Genomic DNA, 10,959 nt, shown 5'->3' on the forward strand with positions numbered 1-10,959 from the left:
AAAAAAAAAAAAAAAAAAAAGCAGGTGGTGGCCTAGTGGCTTAGGAGCCAAACAAACATGATCAGGGTGTTTTTAGGCTAGAGATGTGGGCGGTTGACGGGAGGGATGAAGACAGCTAAAGGGGACTGAAGGTGGCACACAGGAGTCCCTGCAGGGGCAAGCAGAGGGGTCCAGGTAGAGGGCTGACGTCATGCCTTGGCAAGGAGCAGGGGGCCCTCTGCTGAGACGAGAGGAGGGAGAGTTCGGCAGGGGCCAAGGAAGGCGTGTTGAGGATGAGAGGCCGAGAGCCCCCTCTGGGCGGGGAGCCCGAGGGTGTGTGCAGGGCCAACTCCCAGGCCTCGTGCAGAGTGGGAAGGGTGGAACCTAGGGTGCGGGCGGGGGCGGTGATCGCATACACGGAAACAGACTGGTCAACTTTTGCCTCCAGGGGGAGGTGATTCCTCACTACCCTTCCTCCCATGACACAGGATGGGACTGAAGGCTGCTTAGTGCTGGCAGCAGCTTCAAAGTGAAATGGGATTTTGGAAGCTGAAGCACATCAGGTGTTCTCAGAGGCCTATGGCATGAAACGTTCGTTGGGAAGCACTTTTCTGCGCCACCTAGTCCAGTGTGGGCACCTGGGGGATGGTTGAAAGTTTCCATGGATGAGACTCCGGAATTTTCCCAAAAAGAGAAAGAGGTTTTTTCCATGAGGGGAGCAGATGATCTGGCTCCCCTCCCCGTTTCATCTGCCCCTCACGTGAAGTGGGTCTAGAGAACATCGCTGGCCAGAAAAGCTCTCTTTGAACTTCAGCGACCTGCATGGCAAGGCTGGGAACTTCCTGGGAAGCAGCTTCTGGCCTGCCTGAGCTTCCTGCTGAGGCTTCTCCTGGGAGGCCAGAATCTGAGCCCTGTCTGTCAGTGTGGGTCATCATTGAGCTGAAGAACCCGAGCGCTTCCCTCCAACTGTTTCTGCGGCTTGAGGCCAGGAGAGCGGGCATGTCCCAGGAGGAAGCAGCCAGCAGGCAGCTTCCGCTGCCTCGCTCCTGTGTGTGCACCGCCTGTGTGGGAGCTGGGGCTGCTAGGAACAGACAGCAGCCGCTGTGCACTTCTGCTTTGGCCAGCCCTGCGTGGAGCCTTGTGGCCCAAGGAGGCTGAAATGCAGAGAAGGGTGTTCCAGGAAACATGCGCCCCTGTTGTGCCTACCCTCGCAGGCCTATGTGCTGAGTTGTGTTACCTGGCACTGGACTTAGCGTCATCTCCATTGGCAAATATGGGACCTCTGGGGCGTCTCACGGTCCTGTGTCCTACCCTATTCAGCTCCCTGTCTCAGTTCTTGACTGCTGTTGTGCCTCTCAGTGGCTCCCAATTTCTGAAATGAAGATTAAAAACAAAACTGAAATGCCCTGAGCAGTTCTGCCAGCTCCCAAGTTTTCCACTGGCTTCCTCTGATAGCTGTGGGCCTGGGGAGACTTCCCTTTCCTGCTCCAGGCTGTGGGCCTGTTCACAATGGCCCTGGCACGCTGCCCATCAGTTAACGAGCCTGGCTCTCTGTAGGCCAGTGTGGACTGGAAAAAGTGAAAGTCTCTGGCTGGAAATAAAAGCTCCACAAACCTTTGCTGTTTCCCCTGGGCCCTCCTGGGTCTGTGGCCTGGCCTCCTGTGAGCCAGAGTCCCATCCTAGCTGCTGAGCCAGGGGAGAGTTCAATGGAACTGACAACTGAGGGGTGGGTGCGGGCACTGGGGCTGCCTCGCCCTCGAAGGTCTCACTTGGACACTCGTGTATCAGATGGAGGGCGTTTCATCCTGTCTGGCATAGTCTGGACCGGCTCCTGAGATTTCATCGGTAAGAGTTCATCTTTCTCTCTCATCAGTCCCTCAGAAGAGACACTTTTTGTTTGTTCCCGGTAAAATGTGTAATTCCACCCCCGAGCGGTTGGTCGGGGTTCAGTTGCACAGAAGAGCGCCTGCTTGAGCTGCTTTCAAGAGGAAGGGGCTTCGTGTCTGCTCAGGCTCCTGGAGTCTCCTGGGGAAGGAGGCAGGCTCAAGGTTCCGGCATCCGCGGAGCTCCTCCCTCTTCTGTGATCAGGGAGCCATCAGGCCACAAGCCCAGTGCCCCTCAGCTCTGGCCCGCACCTGTGTCTCAACACTGGCAGAGCCCCAAACGTGAGCCTCTGCTGACGCTGTGGCAGAGAAGCCCAAGGCTCCGGGACTATGCCCAGCAGTGGCAGGAGGCCGCTCAGCCTCACACCTCACAGCACCTCTGCCGGGCTGAATCGAAGGGAGTCTTAGCAGCACGGCTTTCAGCTAATGGGCTTGTGAAGACTGGTAGGCACACTCGAAGGGCAGGCAGGTCTTGAACCTATCCCATCGTGTGCACTCTGTAAAGTGCAGGGGCAAATAGGACTTGCCCAAGTTCCCGCAGGGGCAGGGTTGTGTGGAGGCTTACAGGTGCCGCCCCATGGAGGCCTCCAGAGAAATGGGGTTGCTCATGTCTTCAGTGAGGAGGCTGAGGTAAGAGCTTCAGTCAGTCAGCCTGGTTTGAACCCACGTCCATCTTATTTCAGAGCTTGGCATTTCTCCGTATGCCTCTCTCACCTCCTTAGGGTCGCTGACATGTGGACTGGGTTGCCATAGAACCTGCGGGCTTCCTAACTGTTGTTCAAAGCCAAAAGTGAGGAGCAGGCACCAGGCTGTTGTCTGTAAGCAAAGGGTTAAATGGTGCTCTGTGTCAGCAGGGCTGAAGAAACCACTGCCCTGGAACTTTGCATCACAGTGGCAAGAGGAGTGAGTGGTCTTTGACATCTGGGCTCCTGGAATGTGGAGTCAGGGGTCTCTTTATTATCTCGGCCCAGATTTCCCCTCACCTTCACTTTGTCTTTGCCCAAGCCCTTAGTTGGCCACAAGGCATTTTGTATCCCAGGCCTCCGACTCACCAGTGACCATGGACAAGACAACCAGTGACCATGGACAAGACCATGGACAAGAGTTTGAACCACGTGAAACACGACACTGTTTCCCCTGTGCTGTCAAGGGTCCCTGCCCTCGCCTCCCTCCTGCACCTGGAAAGAAGACAGTCATACTTCCTCAAGGATGGGACTCCATCTTCCACGTGGACCGCTCACTGGGAGCATGTGCCCCGGCAGTTCAGGGAGAAGTTCTGCCTAGCACCACCATATGGAGCAGCCTGGGAGTCAACTGCGGGGCCAGACTGCCTTGGCTGAACCGTGCTGTGAGTCACAAAGCCCGTTTTCTAGCCTCAGTGCTGCCACTGGGTCACTTTATGGCCTTGGACCTCCGTTTCCCCCTCTGCACAGTGTGGGGGATGATGGTGCACCTCCACTGCAGGGGAGCTGTAAGGGTTCATCAAGAGGTAAGGTGTTTTCTAGAAAAAGAAAAGAAAAAAATTGCCTTTTCTGATCTCGTTGCTCTTAGTTCACAGCACAGCATCCCTAGACTTCCACTCGGGGCTGCTTTTGCTAGGGCTTAGAACTCATGGGCAGACTCTTCCATGGGCTGTTTGAGTTCACTGAGAGCCACCATCCTGTGAGTGAGATGCTGAGACAGGAGATGCAGCCGAATTCTATGGCTGCTTTCAGAGCAGTTTTGCTTCTGGCCTCTGCGGTGGAGTCAAGGAGGGAAGGCAGATTACTGAGGCCCTGTGTGAGCCCTGCTGCCTGAGTCGCAGCTGCGGAGGTGGGCTGGGTCGAGGCCTCCAGGAAGAGGCTGGAAGTGAGCTTGGCGGCGAATTCACTAAGGCGTATTCCACATAACCCAGTGAGCCATGTGTCCTGAGCGACTGACTTCGTGAGGAAGGATGAAGTCTGTTTTTTGAAGGATATTTAAAATGATAAACTCTGGCCAGGTGCGGTGGCTCAAGCCTGTAATCCCAGCACTTTGGGAGGCCGAGATGAGGGGATTGCCTGAGCCCATGGGTTTGAGAACAACCTGGGCAACTTGGCGAGACCTCATCTCTACAATAAATCAAAAAATCAGCCAGGCGTGATAGCGTGCACCTGTAGTTCTGGCTACTTGGAAGGCTGAGGCAGGAGGCTCGCCGGAGCCCATCAGGTCAAGGCTATAATCCCACCTATAATCCCACCTATAGCTCACACCTATAATCCCAACACTTTGGGAGGCCAAAGCAAGAAAACTGCCTGAGCCCCTGGGTTCGAGCCAGCCTGGGCAACTTGGAGAGACATCTCTACAATAAGTAAAAAAATGAGCTGGGCATGGGGACGCGTGCCTGTAGTTCCAGCCGCTTGGAAGGCTGAGGCCGAAGGATTGCCTGAGCCCAGCAGGTCAAGCCTGCAGTGGCTGTGAGTGTGCCACTGCACTCCAGCCTGGGCAACAGAGTGAGACTCCAACTCAAAAAATAAAATGATAAACTCCTTAGAAACTGTCTTGCAAAGAGCCACCCTCCCGCCATTCTCTGTTTCCATTGTCGTCGTCTTCCTCTGAGGGCCCTTGGAACCATGGGAGGAGTCTCCCTGGCTCTGGATGCTTGTAGGGTCCCAGCAGCTCGTCAGGCCACCCTCCTCGGGTTATTCAGAGCCTGGTCTGGGCCCTTCCACAGCCTCTGTGGCCAGCGCACTGTCTGCGGTATGATCCTCGACTTCTAGCACGGCTGGTGCCCCTGGTGCTTTGACAAAATTGTGTGTTTCCCAGATCATCCGAGCTGCTGTAGACTAGAGTTCTAACAAAAAAGGAGAGAAGCTGGGCACAGTGGCATGCCCCGGGGACCCCATCTCTACAAAACCAAAACAACTGCCAGGGTAGAAGGAGCCAGGTGCTTCTCAGATCTCCAGTCACCAGACTTGCTCTCACTTCCTCAGCTATTCCCACAGAACATCTTGCCTGCAGCTCTACTTCAGAAGACCTCGCAGTGTGGCCCTGGGCCAGGCTGGAGAAACTAGCCAGTGAGAACATGAGGACAGTAGCCAGCTCTGTCGAGGGATGGTACTTCTGCTGTTCCCCGTGTCCGGGAACCGCTGGATCCTAGAGTGAGGCGGGGGCTGTTGGATTAGAGAGTGGATTAAGGCCTCTTGGGTCTCTGGCTTCCGATATGATGGGAAAAATTCATTCCCTCCAGAACAGGAGAGGGCTCAGGATAAGAGCCCTGTATTTAAGTTTTGAACTGACTAGCAATACTTGTGTGTGGGTATTGTTACAGCTTTTTAAAATCTTATGAAGGTGGGCTCCTCTGGATTGTCTGGTGGACTTAGGAAAGAAAAGACGCAAAATTTTGGCTTCGTTTTTGTCTCATTCTTTGATCATTGAAAGCAACAGAATCAATCAGAAAAAGCTCTTGGGCCAGGGATAGGGAGACCCGATTTCCCAAGAATCCCTTGTGATAGAAAAATGTTCCTCAGTTTTTTGTGAAACACCGCTGCATACTTCTGTCGCTCGGTGACAGGCTAATGTGGTGAAAATACCTGTAAACTGGCTGTATGTTCTCTTGCTGTCAAACAGGGATAATTCCTGCTTCCTAAAACTGTTTCGGTTTTGAGAAATGTAAGTTCCTCGAGTCTCAGTTTCTTCCTCTGTTAAGTAAAGCAAATGCTCACCTCTCAGCACTGTTGAGGGGAGTAAGCGAATAGCAAATGTGAAAATGCCTTGCAGTATGCCTGCCACCTGGGAGGCCTCAAAAAATCCCTGCCAGACCTGTTGCAGGGTGGTGAGCCTCAGATGGGGCGACATCCAACAAAAAGTCAAGTGCGGCGCTCATGCAAGATAACTCACTGCTTGCAGCAGCCAGGAGGGGTGTGAGCGGCTAGGGAAGGAGGGAGGTGTCCTCTTGACTCGTAGTCTGACTGTCACCCAGGCTGGAGTGCAGCGGCACGCTCATGGCCACTGTAGCCTCGACCTGAACCTGCTGGGCTCAGGTGATCCTCCTTCCTCAGCTTTCCAAGTAGCTGGAACCACAGGTGTGTGCCACCATGCCCAGCAAATTTTTTGATTTATTGTAGAGATGATGTCTCGCCATATTGCTCAGGCTGGTCTCAAAGCCCTGAGCTTAGGCAGTCCTCTTGCCTTCACCTCCCATATATAGTGCTGGGATGACAGGCGTGAGCCACCATGCCCAGCTGGGAACAAGTTTTTTTAAAAGCTGCTCTGAAGCCAGGTGCTGTGACTCACATCTGTCATCTCAGCATTTTGGGAGGCAGAGGTGAGAGGATTGCCTGAGCCCAGGGGTTCAAGACCAGCCTGGGCAACCTGGCGAGACCTCGTGTCTACAATAAATAAGAAATCAGCCAGGCAACTTGAAAGGCTTAGGTGGAAGGATCACCTGAGCCCAGCAGGTTGAGGCTGCGGTGGCCATGAGCATGCCACTCACTGCACTCCAGCCTGGATGACAGAGTGAGACAGACAAAAAGGTTGCTCTGACCACCAGCTTGGGTGGGCTTCCTGGGGCTTCTTCTGGCCAGAGGTGCCGCAGGCCTGCCCTGTCCCCAGAGTGTTTCCCATGAGGAAAGGGCTCGCTTTAGGCAGCTGCAGCATGCTGAACTCCAGGGCCGTGACCCTTCTGTGTCGCCTCGGACCACCGGGCCTGCCTGCCCGTCCTGACTCCAGTTGAAAGCCTCGCTTCTGTGCTGCAGGCTCCCAGAACGCTGGCCGAAGCTCGCCGCCTCCCGGCTACGTCCCCGAGCGGCAGCAGCACATCGCCCGGCAGGGGTCCTACACCAGCATCCACAGCGAGGGGGAGTTCATCCCCGAGACCAGCGAGCAGTGCGTGAGTACGGGGGCGGCATGGCCACGGTGGGGCCTTCTGCATGGTGGCGCCATGCAGACCTGAGGGTTTGAGCGCCACCCAGCAGAGCTTTGGTAAACCAGGCCTGCCCAGACACGGGTAATTCCTCTTAGGGGCCAAATAGCAGTTCCCGCCAAAGACAGGATCAGACTCCCTGGCCTGCTTGGTGTTGGTACGCACTTGACAAACTTCCCTCTTCGTGGTCCTCTGTTCCCCTGAGGAGCTGGGACTACAGGCACACGCCACAGCACCCCGCCTGTTTCAGCAGAGTTTTAACGTGACCAGTCCTGAACGGGCAGGTTGTGTTTTCCATCGGCTCGATCTTAGTTTTGCTGTTTCCGAATTACATTGTATGATTGGTTAGGATGACCTTTGATGGTGGTACACAGTTGTGTTAATTATCTGTTGCTATGTAACAAACTACCACACACTTGGAGGCTGAAAAGGACATGCATTCACTGTTCTACAGTTTCCCTGGGTCAGGGTCCAGGCATGACCCACCAGGCCCCTTGCTGGGGGTCACACAAGCTACAGTCAAGGCGTCAGCCAGGTGCATGCCTTTCAGTCTGGAGCTCTCTTCCAAGCTCGTGTGGTTGATGGCAGAACATCCATGGACTCCCAGAGAGGACAGGCCTTGAGAAAGAGGCTGAGGATGGCTGTGGCTGGGACCGCCCGGGCTTCCCCAGCACCTGCCTCCTCAGCTGAAGGGAGCTGCTCCTGCTAGTGGGCCATCCAGGACCGGCCTGCTGGATAGGGCAGACCCTCAGCCCCTGTAGTGAAAGGCTTTCGTGAAAAGTGAAGCTATGATCAGTTTGTGTAGTTTTTTCTTTCATCAGACTTAGGTAGCGGTTGCTTCCACCAGCTGATTTTGAAAAAGAGCAAAGCATGAGTCATACTAATTTTGAGGCTTTGTTTTTGCACCAAAAATTGCACTGGCACAGCGGAATGCCTTCCCTTCCTCTGGACGCTACGGCGCTGTCACCTGCCGGGCTGCTTCTGAGTGCGCACCCAGGCTGGCGGCTCCCCAGGCCTCTCTGGAGCCCGTGCTGCCCTTCCTCCTCCAGCACCGACGTCTCTTTCTGCGCTCACTGGCCTCACTGGCCAAACGTGCACCTGGCGGATTGCAAGCAGTTCTTCCCGGGTTTGTTTCGCCCACTTCGCATATCCTATATCCTTAGGGACGGCGGCATTCTGCTTTGCAGTTAGTTTGCCTTGTTGGCAGATTTTTAAAAATCCTATGTGACAGTGTGACCTAAAGCATTTGGAGTTACGGGTGGTGACGGACTCTGGTATTAAATGGAAAGAGATATTGGAGTTGAAAACTGATTTTATGAAGGCTACTAGTGGATTTTGCTTCCATATGTAATGTTCAACCCGGGAGCTCAGATAATGAATACTCTGAAATGGAAGATCCTGCCTGGCCCCTACCCTTCTGTGGGCAGCCCCACCCCACCCCTACCCTTGAACGGCACAGAACCCACCCTGTCTCTACCCTTACAAGGGCAGGCCCTGCCCCACCCTGGAGAAAAGGCTGTGCCAAGGGCTTTTTTTTTTCTACTGCACTTGACCGGGGCCAGAGAAATAGTTTCATTCATGTGGAGACCTATCACTTCTGCACTGGAACTGGGACCTGGCACGTTTCTGTTCTGATTGCAGGCAAGTCTCCTAACCTTTCCAGGCCTGTAGTGTTCATCCGTGAAACGGGACAATGCTTGTCTGTAAATTACCACTCATGGAGTGTAACTGGGGCACAAAGGTCCCACCCGAGTTCACTGGGAGGTCCGGCAGGGGAGGGCCGTCTCAACACCAGGTTCCAGTGCAGACAAGGCAAGAACATGCCATGGAGAAGCCGCATCTCTGGGATGCCAGCCAAGTGTTTTCTCCCTCCCGGAAACTTTCCCTTCATACTGATGGGGAGCCCAGCACCTTCCCAGCCATCTTTCCCACAGTGTGGGGAGACAGAGGGCACTTTTGTGTTTTGACAAAAAGGATGATTTGCTGGCTCTGGCTGGGTCACAAAGCCTGGGCCACATGCCTTGCCTTACAGATGCTGGATCCCCTGAGCAGTGCAGAAAACTCCTTGTCGGGAAGCTGCCAGTCCTTGGACAGGTCAGCAGACAGGTATGGGACTGTGGGTGGTCTGGGGGCTCTCTGTGTGCATATTTTTGGAACCGACGGGCTAAGGAAAGAGAGGAAGCCAGTGGTATTTTCAAGCTAGCTGCTGATCCTCAGGCCCAGGGCTGAAACATCATGCTTCTAGAAAGCCCATACCTCCACTTCCCAAACGCCGAGAGAATGTTATGTTTGTCTAATTAAGTGGATGTAATGATAGCTCATATAGTAGTGGCTCGTGTATTAAGCGCTCGCTGTCCTGCTCTGAGTGCTTATGTATCTTGACTTTCACGTAACACATGCCGCTCTTGGCTTCTTGGCCTCGCTGCTGTGATCTGAGCTGAGAAGCAATGGACGGCGCATGTCTTCAGGGGAAGACTGAGTTCTCATCCATTGGTTTATTTTTATTTTTTCCTCCAAGTGTCTCTGGCGGCTTAAGAAACCGAAGTCAAGAAGCACAACCTCCATCCGCTCTGCCTAGCATGCCACACTGCTTGGAGTGTGTCCGCTCTTGTGCTTTGGTGGGAGACGAGCTGTCCTCACATACTGAGTGGCGGCCATACTGGGAAGCCTTGGTGCCCGTCAGGCTGAGGGCTGTGGTCACGGGCCCTGGAGCAGGTCTGGGGACTTTTTCTTCGGGCAGTGGATTGACCGTTCATGGGAGGGGATCCTGTGACTGTGGCCTGGAGCCACGGGTGGCTCCGTTTCCCTCTGGGGGTCGTCGGGCACAGTGGTGGTTGCTTGTTGTTTCCAGTTTGGAGCCTTGTTTGGGGCTTGCTCTCCAACCAGGGGCAAGAAGGCAAGTGCAGGAGCTGCTGTCACACACCGAGGACTCTGCCAGGGCAGGGCTGCCCGCCAGGAGGGGCAGGGTCTCACAGTGGGGGAGCCAGGGAGCAGTCCCTCGAGGGCCTGAGGCCTGGCACGCAAGGCCACTGGCGGATGTGGGCGGGCCGCCGAGTGCGCCGGCTCTTCCTTCCTGGGCTGTTCCTCTGCCCCTGCACTTCTGGTGTCCTTGCACTCCTTGCTGCTTCTCGCTGGGAATGGTCTGGATTTCTTCTGTGAGGCCTGGCCCGACTCAAGTCCTGGCGGACCTCGGTGCAGTCCTAGCTCCGGCAAATACTCACTGAACAACCTCAGACAAGTCCCTTAACCGCTTTGTTCCTCATCTCTCCATCACTAAAATGGGGTGGTACTTTCCTCTGAAAGGAGGGTGCCTAGTTTGGAGTCACACACCTGGGTCTGAAGTCTGGCCTGTTGCTGACTAGCTGTGTCCTTGGGCACTCGGAGCCCCCACCCTAGAGTCTCTGTAAAGACTGGAGACAGTGTAGCAGCGTGCAGCGGCCAGGGTCTGCTCTTCTCTTCCTTGAATTATACCGTGTTTCCTACCTCGCAGGGCTGAGGAGTCGGGAGAAAAGGCTCCCTTTGTGCAACAGGCAGGAAGCAGCCATCTGGGAATGGCCATGCTGTTGCTGCCTTGTGACTGCCTTGGGCCCAGGATGCTTTGCGGCTCTTTGTCGGTTTCAGAGGTGGAAGAAAGGCCCAGGAGGGCAGGCATGTGGCCGAGCTGGCATTTGGTGGGACGGGTTCGGCCGCCGGGCCCCTGCTGGGCTCAGACTGGTGACGGGAGGCCAGAGGAAGCAGGAGGCCAGGCTCAGAAAGCCACGTTCCTCTCAGACTATTGGGGGAGGCGGAAAGGGAGCCACCCGGATGCCCTGCTGGGCACTCAGGAGTTGCGCAGAGGTTGTGCTGAGATTTCTTCTTGTTTCGCCAGCCCATCCTTCCGGAAGTCGCGCATGTCCCGTGCCCAGAGCTTCCCCGACAACAGACAGGAGTACTCGGGTGAGCCCGCTGGTGTCTGGTGGGGCCCCGAGCTGGCGGCCTCCTCCCGGGCCTGCTGCTCCCGGGGGCTCTAGTGGCCCAAGCCCGGGCCCGGAGCTAGCGACTGCCCTTCCTCACGCAGATCGGGAAGCTCAGCTCTGTGACAAAGGGGTCAAGGGCGGGACCTACCCGCGGCGCTACCACGTGTCCATGCACCACAAGGACTACAGCGACGGTGAGTGCGCCCGGCGCGCCCCCGCCGGCTCCCCGAGGAAGGCCCGCTCGCGCTCTCCCAGCGGG

At 55.5% G+C, this 10,959-nt stretch overlaps 1 protein-coding gene across 1 annotated transcript in view; it reads left to right on the top strand.

The window, feature by feature from the left end:
- MAP3K3 (mitogen-activated protein kinase kinase kinase 3) overlaps window positions 1-10,959 on the top strand; it is a gene marked incomplete at its 3' end in the record, with an annotated part of 53,991 nt that overhangs the window by 40,571 nt on the left and 2,461 nt on the right. The window contains exons 7-10 of the mRNA XM_021709337.1: window positions 6,578-6,711; window positions 8,777-8,850; window positions 10,613-10,680; window positions 10,802-10,894. Coding sequence (XP_021565012.1) covers window positions 6,578-6,711; window positions 8,777-8,850; window positions 10,613-10,680; window positions 10,802-10,894 — 369 coding nt within the window. The remainder of the gene's footprint in view (window positions 1-6,577; window positions 6,712-8,776; window positions 8,851-10,612; window positions 10,681-10,801; window positions 10,895-10,959) is intronic.

The sequence above is a fragment of the Carlito syrichta genome, unplaced genomic scaffold (genome assembly GCF_000164805.1).
Source record: "Carlito syrichta isolate Samal-C Ts95f unplaced genomic scaffold, Tarsius_syrichta-2.0.1 Scaffold176084, whole genome shotgun sequence".
Classification (NCBI taxonomy): Eukaryota; Metazoa; Chordata; class Mammalia; order Primates; family Tarsiidae; genus Carlito; species Carlito syrichta.